Here is a 23,162-nt window from a genome sequence, read left to right on the forward strand (position 1 = left end):
CAGCATCATTTTTCAGTGTGTGATGTGAGATTCTTCATCTTGTTCTCCAAGTCCTCTTCCTTGTCCTTTATTTGAGGTGCTTCCTAACATCTATGCTGATGACTTCTTTTCCCATACTTTCTAAAGGCTGGGGTGAACCTTGGGCAGAGCCTTCTACTCCAGCCACAACTGTGGATAATGGTACTTCAGCCTGGGGCAAGCCCATAGACAGTGGTCCCAGCTGGGGAGAACCCATTACTGCAGCATCCAGTGCATCCACATGGGGCTCCAGCTCTGTTGGTCCACAATCATTAAGCAAATCTGGTAAGTCAGCAGTGATCTTTAGCAGCCATTTTGTAGTGGTGCTGCTGATAAACTCACGAGCTACATTTAAATGATGGGCTAGTGCTCCTAAATTGTCACTACTAATGTATTTCTCAAAAGTAACTATTAATGATTTACATATCTTCCACCAAATCTAAATTCTTTCTCTTGTTGGATTATTTAAAACTGAATTTAGCAGCTTTCATGTTATTTAGCTTGAGATACTAGATAGTATAATGTGGGACATGTGTCCAGTCCATCAAATCTTACATGGGAAGGACCCTGGAATGCACATGAATATTGTTCCTCTACCCTCTTCGGCTCAGGACCCAAGAGGTTGTTGTAGGAGCCCCAAGGACTGTGAGTAGAGATAGATGTTTGTTCTATTGTGGCTTCAGTACCCTTTGAACAGCCTTGTAGAAAATATTGTATAGGAAATTATCTTTTCTGTCTCATTTGCCCTCTGTCTTTTGTATCATTCTAAAGACCGAATAAGTATGTATAAGAAACCACTATTGCGGGGCTGGAGAGATAGCTCAGCGGTTAAGAGCACCGACTGTTCTTCCAGAGTCCTGAGTTTAATTCCCAGCAACCACATGGTGGCTCACAAATATCTGCAATGGAATCTGATGCCCTCTTCTGGTGTGTCTGAAGAGAGCAATGGTGTGCTCATATACATAAAATAAATAAATAAATCTTTAAAAAAATAAACCACTGTTGCCCATGATTAGAAACCCTAAGATTTGTGAAGACATGGAAAGTTTTATTGGATGTTTTAATAAAAATAAGTTCTTTCCAGTGACTTTCAGTGTCACAAAATACACCTTTTCTGTTCTGTGTATCTGAGAAGTAAAAGTGTACTTGGTTTAGCTTGCATGTCTCTGTACTTTGAAACATGCTTGACCTTTTGGAGAATTTTTTCCCTTAAATTCTGTTTGTCTTTGTATCATAAATCTGCAAATCAGGGCCCAAATCTATGCAAGATGGCTGGTGTGGTGATGAGATGCCATTGCCCGGGAGTCGCCCCACAGGCTGGGATGAGGAGGAGGATGTGGAGATTGGAATGTGGAACAGCAACTCATCTCAAGAGCTTAACTCGTCTCTAAATTGGCCACCTTACACCAAGAAAATGTCGTCAAAGGTAAACATTTCAAGAGCAAAGCTCTTGAAACTGTATATCTCAAAGGTAGTTTACCCACAGAAAATTAATCTATCTGCCCATTTATGGCAGTCAGTACAGTCCAGGCAGCCCCCAACTTAGGTGTATAGCCTCTTGAATGGGCAGCTACCTAGAAAAACATAAGATCATGGGAACTTCCTTTCTCCCCACTGCTACAGCTCGGGATTTCTCTCCTCCTCAGCTCCACCAGTACTGCCTGGGGCAACAAGCCCCACAAGGCACCAGCAGTGGTGAGGATGAAGAGAAGGGCAAATCCATGTTGACTGTCCATTTCACTGCCAGTTCATCTCCGTCTCCATTAACCTCCTCACCAGAGTCCCAGCCTTCCCCATGCCCAGAGTCACCATTCTGTTTATTCACTAACCATCATTGTCCCTTTCTCATCCCCAAGGTCCTGTGATGAAATCCCTAGGAAGAATTTCCATACCTGTCTTTACATGAGAAATGGGTTGCATTTGTTCAAAATGTAGTCTGCTAATCCTAAGGTCTACTCAGTTTTGGAAATTGCACCAGCTCAACAAATATGTCTGATGTTGAGCCAGGTTTAGGAACCACTGGGTCCTGGGAAGTAGTAGTACTGGGGACTGGGGGCTGGCTGTAGATTCTCCTGGGAACATCTTTCAAAATAGGTGCCCAGTCTCACAAGTGACTCTAAAATGTCCTCATCACCCTATTTGAGAATAATTAGCTTTTGAAGACCTCAAAAAGTCATATATTTGGTGGGTACCTGGCCTAACTCAAGGCCAAGGTTGGTCCGTTTTAATCCTGGGATTCAATGTCTAGGACCTGCCATTTTTATTTTATAATTTTTTTCATTTGGCTGGATTTGCCTATTGATGCCTGGCCATGTAGCTTATGACTTGCTTGTACATGTTTTACATGAATCATTTGATCCTCATAAACTTCTGAGATAGGATACTGAGGAGGAAGCTGAGACTGGAAAAGGTGGTGATTGGCCCAAAGTTGCATAACTAGTAAGTGACAGAGCAAGGACTCAGCTTAAGTCTTGCGATTCAACACCTTGTTCTTCCCACTGGACCGTGCTGTTTTGTGACTTTGTCTTTCCTTACAGGGTCTGAGTGGCAAAAAAAGGAGAAGGGAAAGGGTGTGTAGCCTTTTTACTCTTTCTCCTTTGTTTCTGCTAGTAAAAATCTTTAGAGAGCAACTGCAAACTCTTATTTAGCTTCTGCTGTGTGCCAGGTACTGTGCTTGGTGCTGGGGTTTGAATACACTGAAGAGCAGCCCCTTCAGGGGCTCCTAGTCTCTGGTGGGGCATCAGGTGAGCACAAGTGTGCTGGGATGTAGAAGATACCTGGGATGGCCTGATAGAACTGAAAGATTTCTAAGAAATGACAAAGAAAAGCTGGCTCTGTAGTTAGAGGAAGGATAAATAGGAACTTTATTATTAGACAAAGTATGGAGCCAGTGAAATTTACAAGAAGGCAACTTCAATGGCTTAAAAAAAAACTTATTCAGAGATGTCTAGTATTGGTGTGAAATGCTAGTTGGAGTAGAGAAAAACCAGAGGTAGGGATCTCAAGAAGCTGCTACATCATCCCAGGTGGAAAGGAAAAACAGTTAGAAATGCATTTAAGGATAGAAAGGGCAGAGGTTAGCAGTTGTTCAGTCTATGGGAGGAAGTGGAAAGAGGAAACAGGAATCAGAGGTGCCTTCAGATTCTTTGGAGAGAGTTAGGTGCTTGCTTTAGAGATCTGCCTTTGTGGGGAGTTAAGCTGTGCTCTTTCACAGTCAGAAGGAACAGGTAATAGCATTGGGAAAGGACATTAATACACTGAGATGGTCCTATGGTCATCACATCAGTGTGAGGCCGAGGTCTCTGTGAGGTCTCTGTGGCTTCCAGCCTCGCTCTGTGTCTGCTGCCTGTTCTCAGTGTACTATCTGTACTGCTCAGCCCACCACAGCAGCCCAACTGCTGCTCAGCATAGTGTGTTCTTAGCAGCACAAATGGAAACCTTTAAAGACATTATCATGTGAAAATATCTAGTGGGTGTTTGGGAGAGATGTTGGTTTTTAGTAAAATGTTCCTTCATATCATGACTAAATTATGGATTAAATTGGTTTGTTAGGACAAAGCTGAGAATCTACGTACTAATTTTTACTTTGGTATGAGAATTTCATAAACCTAAATGGTGATACATGTCAGGGAGCACAGTCCATCTGTGAGGCCGGAATGTCCCATGGTCCTCCATTGCTTTTGTCTTTTCCTTCTGACTGCCTGCCTTTAGAGATCTCTGTACATTACAGCTATACCAGAGGCCTGGAGCAAAGGAAGTTGAAAATCAAATGAGTTTACTTATTTAATTGTTAACACCTCTAAATAAGAGTTGATTGAAGGAGAAAATATTGGCTAAAAATGAGAGTTGGGAATTGTCTTAAAGTTTTACTAGTCCATCACGATGTCCAGATAATTAGAGACGGCCATGGCATCTTCTCTACTCTTTTATTTACAAAGGGAATGATGAAAGGCGGAAACAAACAAGAGGACGCGTGGATAAACCCCTTCGTTAAACAGTTTTCAAATATCAGTTTTTCAGTAAGTATATTGTCTTAGCAGCCAATAAAACCCTTTTTAGTAATGGTTCATAATATATCCCAGTTTTATTTTATTTTATTAAAAATTATTTCTCAGGCTGGAGAGATGGCTCAGCAGTTAAGAGCACTGACTGCTCCTCCAGAGGTACTGAGTTTAATTCCCAGCAACCACATGGTGGCTCACAACCATCTGTAATGGGATTTGATTCCCTTTTCTGATGTGTCTGACGACAGCTACAGCATATTTACATAAAACAATGTCTTTAAAAAATTATTTCTCATCTTTAAAATATGAGTTGATTAAGAGTAAAATTAGCCAACAAGACTTAATTCTTAAATTGTGTAAATTTTGAGCACATCTTAAAAATACATTAAAGCATAATAATATTTTTAAAAATAGGGCTGGAGAGTCAGTTCATGGTTGAAAGGACTTGCTTCTCTTCAGGGGAACAGGGTCTGTCCTGTACTTTGGAGGGGACTCACACCCACATTTACTGTAGCTCCAGGGCATTCGAAGTTCTGTCCTGGCCTCTTCATGCACTTGCACATCTGTGCCAAACACACAGAAATACAGACACATTTAAAAGGAGAAACTTCATGACCTGCTTGCATTTTAGATGAGGAAATAAGGAAAGTTTTCCACGTTGGTTTTGCTTGATCAAGTCTGCTAACATTTTAGATGAGGGAATAAGGAAAGTTCTTCACGTTTGATTTGCTTGGTAAAATCTGCTAACACACTGCTTTTTCCTACCTCAGAGAGACTCACCAGAAGAAAATGTACAGAGCAATAAGATGGATCTTTCTGGAGGTGAGAGAAAAGTCAGTCATTCTGGTGTGTATTCATCACTGATAAACAGTCCTGCTTGTGTCCTGCTCTGTCTGAAAGAGCCTTACTCAGTGGAAGAGAGCAGCTCTGGCTCCTCACATAGACACCTTGGTGCTACACTGTGTGAGCACAACCTAGTAAAGTGAGTTGTGATATCCCTTTAAGGGACACGTCACTGCACATCTCAGGTGGTGCTGGTGTCCATCTGTGGACTCAAAGCCCCATCAAGAGGGCGTTATTGAGGTGCAGGATGTAGTCATCTGGATCAGAGGACTGCATAATAAAGACTTTGGTAAATGACAAACATCTCAAACCATAGAAATGCTAGGCAGTCTTTGGCTGGAACAGGAAGTCTGAGAGTGATGAAGGAGGGCAGGGCTGGCTGGAGTAGGTGGTTCAGCCTGGCCAAAGTGACAGTGCCAGATAACCAGGCTGGGGCTGATCTTCCCAAATTAGAGGACTAAATTGAACGCAGTGGTGAAATGACTCCATACTCATTTCTGACTCACTATACAACAAATTGCTTTCTTATGAGGACAATGGAATGCAGTCCCCATTGTGTCACTGAGAAAATGACCCTCATTGCAGCCTGTTTCTCTCCTAAAGACTAAATTAGAGTTAACTTTTGAATAAAGCAAAGTGGGAAAGAGAAAGAAAATGATTGGCCCATAGAAATGAATACAAATTTAACATCCAGTTGAAACGAGATACACTGCAGGTGGTTTCAGGTAGGACCAGAAGCATTTCAAATGCTGAATTTTTGGATTTGATAGTATTTGCACGAAGTACCAGTTGAACATCTAGAATCTAAAAACCTATACTTTGAGCAACATCCACACAGCAACTCTTATATTCAAGGCAGACAGACACATTGGACTCTTTACTTGCCGTGCTATGATTGCAGCACTGTTAGTGATGACCAGCTACTTACATGTCTCTTCATTCTAAATTTACTTCTTTGGACTGCTCTATGTAAACCTATCTAGATCTATTACCTGTTTTAGTTTGTCACTCAGCACAGAAGATGGTCCTAGGACAGTGAGGAGAGGGGAGCTGGCTTAAAGAGGGCTAACACTTCCTCATGTCTCACTAGTGGGCAGAACTCTGGTCAGCTCCTCATGTATCTCTTTGGGAAAGAACTGAGAAAAGGGATATTGTTTTGAGATTATTGATGATCTAGGGAGGATTTTTCAGGTGCTAAAAGGAAGACTGTTCAAATACTTGATGTATTTTAAGAAATTAATGGCATTTTTAAAAGGTGTTTTATTTAAAGAAGTTTTTCCTTTTGTTGGTATTTTGATGATGATAGACATCTCAGAACATTTGCAATGAATAAATGGGTTAGATTTTAGGACTGAGGAAATGTGGAGAATTAAGGGATGAATGTTACCTGTAAGATGTAGAACTTATGTAATGGAAATGTAGTTTTTACATATTCTTGTTAAAGCAGAAATTGTTTCATTTTGGAAAGTAAACCCGTTTTTTTAATGAAATAAATTGGTTCTCTTCCTACTGGTGATAATCTTTTGCATTTATTAGGAATGTTACAAGACAAGAGGATGGAGATTGATAAACATAGCCTGAATATTGGTGATTACAATCGAACGGTCGGGAAAGGCCCTGGGTCTCGGCCTCAGATTTCCAAAGAGTCTTCCATGGAGCGCAATCCTTACTTTGATAAGGTACCATCTTTCCTTCTTTTTTCCTTCCTTTTTTTTTTTTTTTTTTTTTTTTTTTTAAATCTGAGAATAATCAACCATGCCCTTAGTAGTATAATATTTAGGGAAAATATATATAATATAAAAAGCATAATCAAGTGACTTTCCTATTAATGGAGTTTTAGTTTATTGTTTTATTTATATCTCAGTTTAGCATAGACCTTGTGTTTATATTTTCTTCTTAATCCCATGAAATATGTGTTTGACTCTTTTTATGTGCTCTAGAATTAACACTAATCTGATCTCTTCTGTTTTCTACCTGTTTCCTGTTGGTGCTGGAATGTCATGTGGCCTCTCTTCTGTTCCTGCAATGATTTCTCCCTTCTACTTGTTTGCTTGGCTGGTGTTACACATCTTTCTGTCTGTCCAATCAGGATGGCATTGTAGCAGATGAATCCCAAAACATGCAGTTTATGTCCAGTCAAAGCATGAAGCTTCCCCCTTCAAATAGTGCACTACCTAACCAGGCCCTTGGCTCCATAGCAGGGCTGGGTACGCAAAACTTGAATTCTGTTAGACAGGTAAGTCCAGATGTGCATTATAGGCTTTCTCTTGAATGATCTGTCTTAGTAGTAATGTCTCTCTTGTATGTAGTTTAAAACAGTGTCATATGGTAAGGAGTGTCTTTCCCTGAAGAATCACTTTGTTACTTTGTTGTTTGTTTTCTAGAATGGCAATCCCAGTATGTTTGGTGTTGGAAACACAGCAGCACAACCCCGGGGCATGCAGCAGCCTCCAGCACAACCTCTCAGTTCATCTCAGCCTAATCTTCGTGCTCAAGTGCCTCCTCCATTACTCTCCCCTCAGGTGAACAAGCTTCTGGTCTTCTCCTCCACTTTCCTGGGAAGAACTTTGAATACGTTTATGTTTAGGGGCTGGAGCGGTGGCTCGGCATTTAGAGCCCTGGCTGTTCTTTCAGAGGATCCAATTTGATTCTCATTCTCGTGGCAGCCCCCAGCTATTTGTGACTCTATTCCTGAGGAATCTGATGCCCTCTCCTGGTCTCTCTGGGCATCAGGAATGCATGTGTCACTGACATAACATGGAAGCAAAACATCCATTCACATAAAAATAAGTTAAATTTAAAATTTTATGTTTGAGATAACCACTGGGCATTATAATAATTTTTGACATCTTCGGGGTGCTGAAAGAGCCAATGAGCTGTTATTGCAAAAGTGTGAGCGAAAAATAAAATTAATGGTTATTTTGAACTGTACCATTTTCATTGTAAAACACTGTCGGGAGAGCAATAGTGACGTCAAATAGGTTAGGCTTTATCCTTGTTATTTGTAGTTACTGTGAGAAAGAGTATGTGTGAGAACACACTTTGAATGACTAACTCCTCATGAAACAGCCACTACTTGAGCTGCCCTGTTGATAATTAAGTTGCACAGTATATTTAGCTAGTCTGGGTATTACAGCAACATTATTAACTTACCGTTGTGATCCTAAGGTTCCAGTTTCATTGCTGAAGTATGCACCAAACAACGGTGGCCTGAATCCGCTCTTTGGCCCTCAACAGGTAGCCATGCTGAACCAGCTATCCCAACTAAACCAGCTTTCTCAAATCTCCCAATTACAGGTATGTACTTACTGTCTCCTTGGTATGCAGTGGGGTTCTGTATTAGGCACTGCAGTAAACAGAGGCAGCACAATGATAGCGTGCATAGAGCTGACAGCATGTCAGAAAAGATGAACCATGAACCTACATGAAGCGCAAGATGTCTTCAGGGGAGATACAGGAAAGGAAGAATGAATAGGAAAAACAATCCTGTTACAAGTGTGAGCTGGGGTGAGGGGGTGCTTTATTGGTAGAGTTTAACATATACAGAGTCACAATACTGCACAAGTATTGTGGTGGTGGTGGTGGTTTTTGGTTTTGGGGGGGGGCGATTTCCCCCATTTCTGGAACCTAGTAGAGATATTCCATGGAAAGATGTTACTATGTGAGGTGGGATATGGGTATGTAGCATAGTTCTACAAGGTCCATTGACCATAGTCATCCTTAAACGTTCTAACTAGTAACAGCTGAACAATGACAACCTTTTTCTGTCTTCTTTCAGCGATTGTTAGCGCAGCAGCAGAGGGCACAGAGTCAGAGAAGCGTGCCTTCTGCTAACCGACAGCAGCAAGACCAGCAGGTAGATCAGTTCTCTCCACTTGTCTATGAAAGAATTTTATTAAAATATAACCAAGTGTGCTTTTTAGTCATTGTAACTATAGAACTTTAATTGGTGACCTTCTTCCTGAGAAGGAGGTGAGTTCAGAAGTGAAGAGTTTGTCCCTGTAAACATATCCCCTACAATTTTCCTGCATCGTTTTGTTGTTTGAAGGGTCGACCTCTTAGTGTGCAGCAGCAGATGATGCAACAGTCTCGTCAACTTGATCCAAGCCTGCTGGTGAAGCAGCAGACTCCGCCTTCTCAGCAGCCGCTCCATCAACCAGCCATGAAGTCCTTCCTTGACAATGTCATGCCCCACACTACACCCGAGCTGCAGAAAGGGCCATCGCCAGTAAATGCTTTCAGCAACTTTCCTATAGGTGAGTTCCTGCTTGGCCACTGTACACTATACAGTGCCTCCACTGCCTTTGCAGCTGTCCTCCAGCACAGCGCCGGGCTTAGACGCTACTTACTGGAGAGGAATGTACTTTCTTCTAGATGAAGCTCATCTTCATGTTTCAGGGGTGCTATCACAGTATTTCAGACTGTTCTACCTACTGGAAGGATCAGACTAAAGGATACACTCATTTTCAGACTCAGACTGTAGAGTGTGCAAGGGCAGGAAAACTCATGACAACACTGTGAGGAAGAGACGTGGTGTGCAGGCACTGCTCTAGAATATACTGGGAATAGTCCCATATGTTGTCACTTGTCTTAGGAGAACAAGTGTGAAGAGAAATTGTCATTTTCCTCACTGTAGAACCAGGTTTTTTTATTCTTTGAGGAGATTTAAGGATTGTGTGTTTTCTCTTTCCCAGGTTCCTGATTATGTTTTGATTCTTGGTTAACCACACCTCCTTTTGTCTTTTATCTCACCCACCTGAACAACAGTTTCCTATAAATGAGTTGTTCCTCATGAGTAGTTGGTTACTACCCCAGTTCTGTTAAAGACCATTCGTTCTCCTATCATATTTTGGGCTGTAAACAGTGCTTGGGGTATGTGCTTCTGCTGGTGATTCTTTGATTGGGAGGCTTCTTATTTGATTCTTTTGGTATTACATAATAGACTCTCAGCTAGGACATAAGGTCTTGGGGTGGTTAGCAGAAGAAGTTTCCATGTCAGTTAGAACTGTGCCAGACAGTACAGAAGCCACTGATGAGCTGCTTCTCCTGACAGCCTGTCTCTTCTGCTTCATTCACACAGACATCGCTCTATAGCCTGTAAACAAACCTTGGCCCACTGTCTTAACTTCACAAAGAAAGTTTTATTGGAACAGAGCTGTGTTTGTTGGTTTGTTTTAACATTATCTGTGGGTACTTTTGCATAGTGATAGAGGGAAGGCTGTATAGCCCATACATTCTCCAGGATACCTTTTGAACCTTTATGCAGTATATTTGCAAATTCTTGGTCTAATTCATAGGTCTAAGAGCACAAATTTGATTGCTTTCTGCAAAAATGGAACTTGGAATGACTTTGGAGAATTCATACTTCAGATGTAATATCAGAATTTGAAACCACTGAATTTCTAATAAATTGTGCCTTTAGATACTGGAGTCTTTTTTTTTTTCTCAGATGTTACTGTTGGAGCTAGGAGCTGTACTTTTTGTTTGTTTGGTTTTTGTTTTTTGCTTTTTGTTTTTGTTTTTTTGAGACAGTGTTTCTCTGTGTAGTCCTGGCTGTCCTGGAGCTCACTCTGTAGACCAGGCTGGCCTCGAACTCAGAAATCCGCCTGCCTCTGCCTCCCAAGTGCTGGGATTAAAGGCGTGTGCCACCACTGCCTGGCAGGAGCTGTACTTTTAAATAGCATCCTTTGGCTAGTGAGCCATCTGGAAATTTCATCAGTTTGCAATCAAGGAATGACAATTGAGAATGATCATATATTATACATGGCATTCTGGGAAAATGTCTCAGGGTGCAACAACAAACTTTACACAGTCTCCTTAAAACTTTTTTGCTACTATTTTGGGAAGTTTTTTTAATAATCTAAGTTGTATGGAGGAATAGTTTCCACCTATGACAGCATTATCCCTTATGGTTTGAAAACAGAGTACCGTGGAGCACTAGAGCAGCTACGGTCCAGGCACTTGTGACGTCACTGCACATTTGCACAGTTAAGAGTAGTAGGAACAAGGTGTTTGGTAGTGGAAGGACAATACACTGTTCTGTAAGATTTAAATTGTGTTTTCAAGGCTTGAACTCAAACTTGAATGTAAATATGGATATGAACAGTATTAAAGAGCCACAGTCTCGACTAAGGAAGTGGACAACAGTGGACAGCATGTCTGTGAACACGTCGTTGGATCAAAACTCCAGCAAACATGGTATCAGTTATAGTATTAGACTTGTCTGGAAACAAATGGTGGGTGGGTGTGGAGGAAGACTGCTTAACAGGTGGTCTGCCACCAAGCTGGACAACCAGAGTTGAGTGTTTAAGACTCACATGATATGAAGACAGAGCCATCTCCCCAACTTGTCTCTGACCTTCACACATACTCCACATACACTGTAATTTCAAAAACAAAGAGCTGAAGAGATGGCTCAGGAGTTAACTGCTTTTCCAGAAACTTCCAAGTAGAAAACAAATTGACATCAATTATAATGTGTTACAGAGACATAGGAGCAATCTGGGGATGTATTAAATTTTTTAAAATATCTCATTTTCTCTCTTTAAATGTATTTATCTATTCTTTGACAATATATATTGTCATATAACGTGTGTATGTGTGTGTTTGTGGGTAGTGTTTTGTTTTGTTTTTAAACTACCAGCAACAACTATGGAGGCCAGTTTTTGTTGTCTCCTGGCCCTGTGACCTGTCCTTGAGTGTTATTCCATTGAAGCAAACTAACTTTCCCTTCCCAGCCACAGTCAATGCCAATGGTTCCTCATCTGGGAGTGAGACTTTGTGTCCCTCTCCCTTCCTGGATGCTGAGATTTTGCCTAGCTTGAATTTACACTGGTCTTGTGTATGCTCTCACGATCTCTGTAAGTTCATATGTGCCTCTGCCATGTTATATCTAGAAAATACCATTTCCTGGCTCTTAAAGTCTTTCCGTCCCTTCTTCTGCATGTATTCTGAGCCTTGAGGTGAAGGAAGCAGCAATATAGACATCCTAGAGGACTGGCTGTACACTCTGGTGTATTTTACTTTTGGATTATTGACCAGTCATGGGACTTGTGTTAATCACTAACTACTGCAGAAAGGTTGGGAAATACACTGATCCATGGGGATATGTCATTAGGACTTGATTTATTTCTGTATCCATTTCCAGAATAATAGTCTGAGGTCCCCATCCACCCAGGACACACAGGGTCTAGCCTTCTAGACCTGCTGTCCTGGTGTACACCTAGCATTAATCCCCTTTTTTATGCTCATTTAGGGGGTATCCAAGTGATTTTATTGTCCTTATGTTCTATTATTTAACTTGGTTTGCTCATTGTGGAATTAAATTATACAGCAATTTTCTATTTGATTTTACTATGTAGTCCAGGATGGTTTTGAGCTCACAGTTTTCCTACCTTGGCTTCCCTGGTACTGGAATTATAGGTCTATACTAACATATCTGGCATCTCTCACACACACATGTCATAGGTTTGATAATTATCTTTTTAACAGCTACTTTAATTTCTTTTGGAAATATCATATTTAGCTGGGATTATTACCTATTTGTCTTCAAAAGTTAATGGATTTCCTGTGCCTTTATAGGATGATTCTAGACTCCTAGAATGCACAGATGAGCAAGTTCTTCTGGGCCCATAGTTGAACTTGTAAACAGTAGATGTTTCTGCACACAGAAACCTGCCCTAGAGAAGCTCTTTTGTTAGCAGAGGTAAATGTGGACACTCATGATACAGTATAATAAGTACTCTTAAGATGTAGCACATTGAGTTGTGTTAAAAGTCTGAGACAGTGTTCCATAGGAATGCCTGGGTATGCTGAGTCTCAAGAGGCTGTATGAAGAGACTCAACCCTAAAGTCTTAAACTTATCAACTACTCAGCTGTAGGAAGACCTACTAAGAGAACAGCTTGATGACATCTGTTCTGAGCCAGAACAGAGGCAGAAGACAGAGTAGTAGATGTGGAGTCAAACGATTAGGCCATTTAGAGGTGGGACTGGAGAGACAGCTCTCCACTTGAGAGAGGCCCTCAGTTTACCTTCCAGCACCAGTGTTTGACAACTCACAGCCCCAGGAAATCAGACACTCTCTCTGCCTTCCATGAGTGAAAATACACACACACACACACACACACACACACACACACACACACACGCACGCACGCACGCACGCACGCACGCACACACCAATTAGTAGAGATTGATCTGGCACTTGGGCAAAGGGTCTGTCTTCATCAGAATGAAATTATAAGCAGAGAGGCACAGAGAAAAGAAGCAACAGGCATCCTGGAGTCAGCAGTTCTTTCCACCCACTCTTTATGTGATGTGTCAAAATCCTTACCTGCTGTCTGTCAGAGAGCAGAGTGCTCCTTTTCTCTTGCATCTTCATATAATGTACTGGACAGTTGGGCATCCATTTTCCTAATGAGAAGCTTTGCTATAGAAGTGACTGTGATGATAAAGCTTGCTCACCACCGTATTGTTCTTTGTAGGTGCTATTTCAAGTGGTTTTAGGCTGGAAGAGTCTCCATTTGTTCCCTATGACTTTATGAATAGCAGTACTTCACCAGCCAGTCCTCCAGGTTCAATAGGAGATGGCTGGCCACGTGCCAAATCGCCTAACGGCTCTAGCAGTGTTAACTGGCCACCAGGTAAGATGCTTACAGCCTCTCCGTGTCTGGTCTCAGCCGTGGCTTAGCCTGGCTCTGTGATCAGAAGTGCTGAGGTGATGCAGGGGAGAGGTGAGCTTGAACTCCGGTCATTGACTACATGCTCCAGTGTACTGCTCCAAACAGTGATGGTGGATGAGTCCACCAGCTGGTATGAGGAGTCTCATGAAAGCCTCTAGTTGGTAGTTCTTCTCTGACGATGTCAAAGGACTCATCTGACACCGAGGGTCACCAGAGGTGCATCTCTGGCCTGTTTGAATTGCTGCAGTGCTGAAAAGATACAAGCTCAGAGAAATGATTTCAGTTGTATAAACAAGCAAGTTAGGATTATAGGTGTGTTACCAGCCTGGCCTTTTAGGGTGTTGTCACACAGAACTTAGAAATGAATGTGTGCATATTTAAGTTGGATTTTAAAGCTGTACACTAATTTTGAATTTGTATTTGCAGAATTTCGCCCTGGTGAACCATGGAAAGGTTATCCAAACATTGACCCTGAAACTGACCCTTACGTCACTCCTGGCAGTGTCATAAACAGTCTTTCAATTAATACTGTGCGGGAAGTTGACCACCTCAGGGACAGGAACAGTGGTACGTAGGGCTTGAGTTGGTGTCAGATCATTGTGCAGCAGCATGGGATAACAAGTCAGGATGGCTCAGGAGTCTTTAGGCAGAATTCTGCCTCTTACACCTACAAGAGTTGTGACAAGAAAACACATTAACTGTCTACTTTTAAGATGACTTGGGCCGGGTGGTGGTGGCGCACACCTTTAATCCCAGCACTTAGGAGGCAGAGGCAGGTGGATTTCTGAGTTCGAGGTCAGCCTGGTCTACAGAGTGAGTTCCAGGACAGCCAGAGCTACATAGAGAAACCCTGTCTCGAAAAACCAAAAAAAAAAAAAAAAGATGATTTGGATTTGTGGCTTGATGAAGTAAACACTAAGGAAATGCAAACGTTTATCTCCAGTAGCGCTGTCAGCCACTGCCAGTTGTATAGTTCATTTATACTTGGAATGTTGACGGACTTTCCTCAGGTTAAATAGTCTGCCTGCCTGGAATCTCAAGGTTCTATGAAACACATATCTTTTCTAAAGGGTTATCAGGTGAAATAACCCTATGACTACCATGGGGCAGTTTTTCACTATAGGCATATGTAAATATTCTGTCCATTGTTTTGTCCTAGAAGAAAGATTAATGAAAAGAGTTACTGAAATACTAAAATAATTGAATTTTTTGTGTAAAATATATTCTCCTTTCTATCCCTTTCAGTAATTTACAAAGCACGTAAAAGAGCTAACAGTCTTTACTGATATATAGTTTACTAAGGCAGCAAGTATTTGTCATATCATAGTGCTACGTGAAGAATCCTGTCGTTCTGAAATGGCAGAATCTACCAAATAGCTGTGCAGAGGTCATGAAAGTCAATTCAATAGAAGATAGTGAGGCACGAGGCCAGGCTTAAAGGGAGTTATAGAAGAATTAGTTGTTTATAGAAACTGTTTCTTTGTGGGAAGAATGTTCTGAAAGTCAAAAGATTAGATTTTATGTTAAAAGAAAGAGAGCTCCAACCAAAAGTCTTTAGCGGAAAGGTCAGTGTATGTAGATGGAGTGCACAAGGGACTGTCCTGGTGCCTAGCTGATGGTCAGGTCTGGGCCAGAACCGAAGGAAGAGAATATGTTAACTACAGAGCCCAAGTTTGGAGAAGGCTGAAAGGCCTGGCTCTTGGACTGCCTGACAGGCTGCCTTGATGACCTGCCCGGCCAGTACATAGTCATTGTGGTTCAGAGTCAAGCTAGGAGCAGCATAACAGCCTCTTGAGTGCCCAGTGGAAGCTGGAAGGAGAGCTGGCTCATTTAGCCACTGCACACTCGGGGATCAAGGAGGAAGTACCTGTTCTAAGCCAGGTCAGAGACGGCAGGAAGGAAGCTGCTGTCGTGGGCCTGAAGCTCTGCTAATTGACTCCCTTCTGCAGGGTCATCCTCATCCTTGAACACCACGCTGCCTTCAACTAGTGCCTGGTCATCCATTCGTGCCTCCAACTACAATGTTCCCCTCAGCAGTACAGCACAAAGCACTTCAGGTAGGCCCTCTCAGGAACTGCCTCCCTGGGGCTTTTCCTCTGCTGGCTTCTCAGGTTGTTGGGGAGGGTTTGTGATCCTATTGAAGTGTTGCAAACATCATCTCTCCCCTTTGAAGACCAGTCTACATCTACCACACAGCTCTCTGCCATCTAAGCCACCTCAGCCCTGTGATAAGGCACCGTTTAATCCAAAGCCTTCTGCATGCCATTTGTATTTGTTCTTTATTTTCAGTCCTTCACAGACTGGTAGTTGTATGAGATGTGGGAAGTGCACATTTGGAGGTGTGTCTCTGCAGTGAGCTAGATGGCTAGAGCCCTGGGGTTTCAGTGTGCGTGTCTGCTGCAGCTCAAGGACACTGCTGTGGCTAGGCTTCCTGCAGCCACACTCAGAGGAGCCTTGGCCTGATGGCCATGCACTTTGTAATAACTCAGGTCTGAATGCTCAAGAGTTACTGAGGAGCTTCCCACCCCTTCTCTCCCCTGTCTTTTAGCACTGTGTTTGACATAGTTGCCTTTCTCCCAGTGAGCATTTGCCACCTTTCTAACTTGGAGTAACTGCTATAGCCCGTCTCCTATGAGTAAATGATGAGCTTAAAACGTATCTGTGGCTGTGTCTCTCTTGAGTGGACCATCTTCTAGTCTGTGCTGTGATCTGAGGGCATTCTCTGCTTGCACAGTCTAAAGACAGCAACCGATGAGGGCCCAGGGCCTGGGGGAGGATGGTCAACTTTGGGCTATTTGTTTTTCTCCTGTAGGCCTTTAACTGGATTTGATAGTTATTGTTTATTCGACTTACTTTTCATGGGACAGTGAATATTATTGTGTGAACTTTCTCTTTCTAACATTATCCCACCTTCTTCACTTTTTTTTTTTTATTTTCTTTTTCCCTCTTCTCCTTTAAGTAGCCAGAAATAGTGATTCCAAATTGACGTGGTCTCCTGGTTCAGTTACAAACACCTCTCTGGCTCATGAGCTGTGGAAAGTCCCTTTGCCACCTAAAAACATCACTGCTCCGTCCCGCCCACCTCCGGGGCTGACTGGTCAGAAGCCACCCTTGTCTACGTGGGATAATTCTCCCCTTCGTGTAGGTGGAGGATGGGGAAATTCTGACGCCAGATATACCCCAGGTAGGACACAGTAGCCATCGTGCTTGATTATGGGCTGTTTGTTGAATACTGGTTAGTACCAGCTCTCCAATTTAACATGGACCAACACTGTCAGCTACGGGCTCACACTCTAAAGGCAGAGTGAGTTTGAACAGAATTCTAGGTCATCACTACCTTTTACTTATCTTTAGGAGTCTTGACTAATTTCCTTAAGAATGTTTAGCCAAACCTGTGTGGTTGTGCGTGCCTAAAATCCTAGCACAGGGCGAGTGAGGATAGGAATAGTCCATATGAGGACGTTGGTGTCATCTGTCCATGAGACCCTGTCTAAATAAATAAGAATGCTTACCCAAAGCAATGCTAGTGGGGTGATCTCTTCTCAAAAGCTCCTTGGGAATGCTTGGCTGTTTGTTTATTTGTTTGTTTGTTGTCTGTCTGTTTTTGTTCTTTTGTTGTTTGTTTGTTTGGTTTGGTTTGGGTTTTGGCTTTGGAGAAAGGGTTTCTCTGTGTAGCGCTGGTGGATCCTAGAACTCACTGTAGACCAGGCTGGCATGAAACTTACTGAGATCACCTGCCGCTGCTTCCCAAGTGCTGGGATTAAAGGTGTGCGCTCCCTCAGCCCCAAAGGAAATGCATCTTAAAAGGTCTGTTGTTTTCTAACTCGTAGCTGGCTTGCAGAGCAAGACTGTTACATAGGAAATTAAGCTGGAGAGAAGTATATAGAGATTGGGCTTGTTTGGGTAATAGCTTGGCCTATCCCAAGAATGACCATGAAGCTTACTGTTTAAGCAGACATTTGAGAGTGGAAGTGGGTCCTATTGACCCTTAAGGTCAAGCAGACATAGGCCTGTGGTAACATACAGTGAAATACCTGTAAGGAGTCTTGGGGGGGAGGTGGTTCTTAATTGTGTTTAAATGTTACTTTCTAGAAGGAAAAGGATTGCCTTGAGGTCATGCAGGAAAGGCTCAATGGGGAACTCACTCGGTAACCTAGACAAAGTCAAAAGATGCCAAACACTTCAGGCCTTTAAAGGTTCTTGTCTTAGGGACACATGCAGAGAGGTGTACCTGAGGCCTGCCCTTAAGAGCACCTTTTGGAAGTACTTTGCCCTAAATGAAAAGATGCCATGGAACAGAGGCACCTGAAGGTAGGGGTCAGCACCTGGTCCAAGTCGGAGCAAGCTGATGTCACAGGTCTTTGGTTACACAAGGAGAAAGTAGGCAAAAGAGAAAGAAGCCCAGATTCCTGATGACTGAAATTAACTGTCATTTGATTGGCTGTATTTGTCTTAAACAGTCATTTAAGCAGAGCTCTAGAATACTGACTGCTTTTTCTTTGTTCAGGCTCCAGCTGGGGTGAGAGCAGCTCAGGGAGAATAACCAATTGGCTTGTTCTGAAGAACCTCACACCTCAGGTAAGGAGGGGCTTGATCAGTGCACACAGTAGGCTGGGGAAGGCTTAGTGTTCCAAACAGGCCTGTCATTGGTCATCAAGGCTAGGCAGAAAGTGACACTCAGCTGCCTCTAGTCTGATCCAATGATTCTCATGCTGTTATATTTAGGACAACACAATAATACAAAACCTATGTCTCACCCAATACTGAGTGGTGCTGGGCTTTGCAGGTATGTCTCTGTGGGATTATGTTGCCCCTCAGAAACCTTGGCTTTTTTCCTATCTGAGCATTTTCTTAGCCTCTGGGCTACTCTCCCACTCCTAGGGAGCAGTGTCTTGAGGTTCTGTCCTGGAGTGGGTGAGGAAAAGACATGAAGCCATGCCTAGCTCTAGGCCCACTGCACATAAGAAACCCGGCATGAGAAAGAGGTACCTTCCAATGGCTCTTATAATGGAGCCCCTAACCTCAGCCTGCTCTGTCTAGATTGACGGCTCAACTCTGCGCACCCTGTGCATGCAGCATGGCCCACTGATTACATTCCATCTGAACCTCCCACATGGAAATGCTCTGGTCCGTTACAGTTCAAAAGAAGAGGTAGTGAAGGCACAAAAGTCTCTGCACATGTAAGTTGCCCTAAGACTCCTGATGGAGAGGGTCTGGGGGAGCTGTTGAGTAAAAGCCCAACCCAAGACCCCGTGTGGACCTGGTTAGTGTGGACCTGGAGAGACTAAGGCAGAGGAATAACTTGAGCCTAGGAGTTGGAGGCTACTTCAGGAAATAAACAAGACCTTAGATCCTGGAGAAGCCCTTTCACTGCCTGTGGGAGGCAGACCTGGTCTAGATACCCCATGGCCCCTTCTGGGACACTCACTCTGGGCATGGAACAGGCCAGGCTCCTTCTGCACCTCCTTGATTTTCTCTCAGAGCAGGTCCCACTGCTAGTTGAACTTGTGAAGCCATGCAGCTAGAAGACCTCATGTTGTGTCCTCTCCTCTAGGTGTGTGCTGGGGAACACTACTATTCTCGCTGAGTTTGCCAGTGAAGAGGAGATCAGTCGCTTCTTTGCACAAAGTCAGTCTCTGACCCCTTCTCCTGGCTGGCAGTCTCTTGGGTCCAGCCAGAGCCGGCTGGGCTCCCTCGACTGTTCCCACTCATTCTCCAGCCGGACTGATCTCAATCACTGGAATGGTGCTGGGCTGTCGGGAACTAACTGTGGAGACCTTCACGGCACTTCCCTCTGGGGGACCCCACATTATTCCACAAGCCTGTGGGGTCCCCCAAGCAGCAGCGACCCCCGGGGAATTAGCAGCCCATCCCCCATTAATGCTTTTCTTTCTGTTGACCACCTGGGTGGGGGTGGAGAGTCCATGTAATTGCATAGGTATAGACGTAAACTGTGACCTCAAGAAGAGAAGGAAAGGAGCACTAAGTTGGGCTCGCCGCCTGCAGCCAGGGCCACCTGTGGGAACAGCTGTTTTCTGCACATTTTCCACTTTGTTTTCCCCAAAACATATCAGTTTGAATACTTGAATCATGCAGGCCAATATTATAATGTGAAAGGGTATCTATCTATTTACACTCCCAAATAGCGCCATACAGCTAACCGTGTGGAATGAGCTCACTTGTGTATTCATCATGTTTAGCCTTCGGATTCCTTCTTTCCTTCATTTCCATCCCCCATCCCCACCTTTTATTTTTATTTGTATTTTTTTTGCAAAACCGTTTTTGGGCTGATGTATGAGCTTTTACCTTTGCACTGAGTGATGTTCTCTCCGTCTAATCGGCAATATGGGGGGGCAGCTGTTCCAGTGTAAATGTTTACTCAAGGATGTTCTTAAAGGCGTGCGCTCTCTACTATGCCTCATGTTGCCTACCTTAGTGTGGTATCGTGGAGTTTAAAAGATCAAGTTAAGATACTGACGTAGGATTCTTAATGAAAGTATTGCACCAGTTTTTTCATGTTGTAAAACTAAAGAATTTCGCTCTACAGTTTGAGAAACTGTGGCCACCGCTGTGACCTGCAGCCCGCCTGCTGCCCAGGACGGGCCCTGCACTTTGAACAGGCTTTCCATGTTGTTTTGAAGGTTCCCATGGTGAACCTTCTTGTTTACAGATTTTTTGTTTGTTTTTTGAGAAAAAAAATGTTTACTCTTCCATCATTTAAAAAAAAAATTAAAAGACAAAAAAAAAAAAAAAAGAGGAGGGTGATTTAAAAGACGCTTTCTATCTCTGGGAAAAAGAGCAGCATTTGGCCATGTTCTTCTGTTTTCTATTCCTGTCCTAAATCAAAGAGCATGGTTCTCAGGAAACCAGTTCCCCGGTCAAAAAATCTTGTAGTTTCTTATAGGAAAGAAGAAACCCCAACTTTTAGCACTGATACTACGTATTGCTCTGTTCAAGATTTTCTCTGCCAAAAAAAAGAAAAAAAAAAAAGAAAAAAGAAAAAAATACGCTTCGAGCTGGAGTTGCCGTCTGCTTTCAGATGCTGTCCTTTAGTAGTGAGTGATGATGGTTTGCTAATCGCTAGGTGACTTTTGTAACCCCATCAGTGGCTCTCATGTCTCTGCTCTCTTGTGACTGTGTTCATGTTTAACTGTTGTACCTTAAAGCCGAGATCAGTAACTATGCATACTGTAACCAAGACATTGGGCTTACAGAGTTGTTTGTTGTATAAAAAATTTTAAATGTTGTTGCAAACTAACGAGTTACACCATTTTAAAATTTCTTTCTTCCCTAGCCCCTGTTGTTTTGCCCACAAATGGTATTATAATGCTTGCTTAGTCAAAGAGAGACTAAACAAGGGTAAACTTTTAACAGTACAGAATATGCCATCATTTCATTGCCTTGATTCTAACTGTTTGTGTCCTAAGATGCAAAAGCGGTCAGTGGCTTTTAACTGTTTACAGATAGGATATGTGATTGTAAATGTACAGTTTGGTTGTGTTTGAATTATGAAATCTTCAGATAATAAACCATGACTTTTTGGCTGCTCAACATTAATTGTCTCTTTTTTGTGGATTTATTTGTAGGCTCTTTTATAATAAAAGTTACAAAGTTGCTGCATGTGAGAGTTCTTCTCATAGAGCAGCAGATTAAAAATCTAAGCAAATATTTGAACGTTTTACCTGAACTTCTCCACAATCACCCTGAGATAATGTGAGAACAGTGGAAACTGTAGCTTGCTCCCTCCTCCCCTGAGCGTCTGTGGGAGCTTGTTGCTCAAAGCTCTTCTCTGGCTTCACCTTCCCCACCATCTGTGCCCATCTCAAGCCTCATCGGGACCATTCGGACACGAAGCTTACTGACTTGACAGCGTCCTAGCGTTAACCTCTCATACCTCACACAGTGGGGATGCCACCACCTGGACTGGCCTTTCTTCCCCGTGCCCTTCGCCCCTCCTCACTGCAGGAGCTCTGGGCACAGAACCTGTATGACTTCAAACCACGCTCCACTTGCCAGGTATAAGCTAATGTCGGACACCGTAACCTAAGCAAATGTTTAATGCATTCGGTGTGTGTTGACGTCCATACTGGTTTTTCCAAAAACCAAAGGTAGCTTTGAAAAACCATGTGTGGAGATGTTTGGAGCGTTAAGCTGAGTGACCGTTTGGGGCTTTGAGTAGTATGTAACTGACTTCATGACTTCGTTAATTGTATTGTTAAAAGTGTTTGGGAGTTTTTTGCGCTTGTTATGTGGAAATAAAGTGTTTGATTTAAAAAATATATTTTAAGTGGCTTTGATATTTGCCTTATTAATAACTGCTACTTACTTATCCCTACTGAGTCTCCATATCCCTCCCAGTTATCATCAGTACCTCGTTCTTACCTGTCCCTTCCCACAGGCCTGTGTCTGACACACCTCCAACTGCTTGGGGCCTTTGGGAATCAGCCTAAACTTAGGCAGTGGCTCAGGCCTAGTGGAGTATGCTCCCGCTTCCACTTCAGCCGGGTTCTCACCTCTGCCACAAGCTGCCCTGCACTCTCTCTCCCCTCCGTGGCAGATCTTCCTGAACCTGGCTTGTCCTCAGACACGGCTGCTCAGCAGTGTTCACTGATCCCAGATCAGAGGGTGCTTCTTAGAGTTAGAACTCCAGTAAACACAAAAGCCATGGACATGACTAGAGTTTGGGCCAAAATGTGCTCTGGATAGCGTTCGCATGAAACAGCTCCATAAAGCTGCGTGCTTCAACCCACCCCTCCAAATATCCCCAGTTAGAGGAAGAAGAATGTGAGCCACTTTCTGGCTCTACTTCTCCAGCTGTGTTCTAGAGGTACCTAGCTCCACACAGTTGTTAAGCTTTTATTTTCGTTTTAAGATTTATTTTATGTGAGTACACTGTAGCTGTCTTCAGATACCAGAAGACGGCATCAGATCCAATTACAGGTGGTTGTGAGCCACCATGTGGTTGCTGGGAATTGAATTCAGGACGTCTGGAAGAGCAGTGCTCTTAACCTCTGAGCCATCTCTCCAGCCCCTAGCTTTTATTTTCTTGATTTCTATGCATAGTGCGCACACCCATGTCAGAGGACGATATTGGTGTGCTCGCTGCTCATCATTCCCTTGTACAAAAAAATTCTGGAGAGAGAAAGGTCCCTTTTAAGGGCAGGCCTCTGAGCAGATACCCGGATAGCATTGCAGCAGTTACACATGGGCAAAAACATCTGAGAGTGAGGTGGACTTGGAAGGGCTCCAGAAATGGTCAGATGGGAGCAAGGGAACAAGGAAGCTGACTAGAACAGGACAGGACAGGGCTCTTAGTCTTGCCTGCCTAGGAGGATCGCCTGTGCCCTGAGCCATGTCATTTCATAGGGCCCAAGGTTTCCGGGCCTTAATATACTAATACAGCAAGTGTGGACCATCACCTGGGTTCTATCTTTTCATCTGGTGCTTCCTGCAAGGTGTAGTCCCAGGCCCAGCCCTTATTTCTCACATTACTGGCATGCTATGAGCAGCCAAATTGTTGGCTCTGTAACAGATTCTGCTGGCAATAGGATGCTTGGTGTCTTGACTGCTTTAGTCAATAATGCAGTGTACACCAATGATTTGGTCACAACAAC

At 43.1% G+C, this 23,162-nt stretch overlaps 1 protein-coding gene across 6 annotated transcripts in view; it reads left to right on the forward strand.

Annotated features, from left to right (window-relative positions):
- The window catches only part of Tnrc6a (trinucleotide repeat containing adaptor 6A), a 129,563-nt gene extending 108,464 nt beyond the window's left edge, over window positions 1-21,099 (forward strand). For 2 of the 6 annotated variants that reach the window (XM_076942208.1, XM_034496354.2), the window contains 19 exons: window positions 127-303; window positions 1,269-1,444; window positions 2,556-2,588; window positions 3,957-4,037; window positions 4,793-4,844; window positions 6,402-6,544; window positions 6,955-7,101; window positions 7,250-7,387; window positions 8,034-8,162; window positions 8,644-8,721; window positions 8,914-9,121; window positions 10,932-11,063; window positions 13,351-13,509; window positions 13,975-14,115; window positions 15,498-15,605; window positions 16,508-16,732; window positions 18,056-18,126; window positions 18,589-18,728; window positions 19,103-21,099. In XM_076942208.1, coding sequence (XP_076798323.1) covers window positions 127-303; window positions 1,269-1,444; window positions 2,556-2,588; window positions 3,957-4,037; window positions 4,793-4,844; window positions 6,402-6,544; window positions 6,955-7,101; window positions 7,250-7,387; window positions 8,034-8,162; window positions 8,644-8,721; window positions 8,914-9,121; window positions 10,932-11,063; window positions 13,351-13,509; window positions 13,975-14,115; window positions 15,498-15,605; window positions 16,508-16,732; window positions 18,056-18,126; window positions 18,589-18,728; window positions 19,103-19,478 — 2,714 coding nt within the window. In that variant the 3' untranslated portion in view covers window positions 19,479-21,099. The remainder of the gene's footprint in view (window positions 1-126; window positions 304-1,268; window positions 1,445-2,555; window positions 2,589-3,956; window positions 4,038-4,792; window positions 4,845-6,401; window positions 6,545-6,954; window positions 7,102-7,249; window positions 7,388-8,033; window positions 8,163-8,643; window positions 8,722-8,913; window positions 9,122-10,931; window positions 11,064-13,350; window positions 13,510-13,974; window positions 14,116-15,497; window positions 15,606-16,507; window positions 16,733-18,055; window positions 18,127-18,588; window positions 18,729-19,102) is intronic. The other 4 variants (XM_076942215.1, XM_076942226.1, XM_076942232.1 and 1 more) reach the window with 4 other exon arrangements.
- Window positions 21,100-23,162: the final 2,063 nt, after the last annotated feature.

Source organism: Arvicanthis niloticus, chromosome 1 (assembly GCF_011762505.2).
Source record: "Arvicanthis niloticus isolate mArvNil1 chromosome 1, mArvNil1.pat.X, whole genome shotgun sequence".
Classification (NCBI taxonomy): domain Eukaryota; kingdom Metazoa; phylum Chordata; class Mammalia; order Rodentia; family Muridae; genus Arvicanthis; species Arvicanthis niloticus.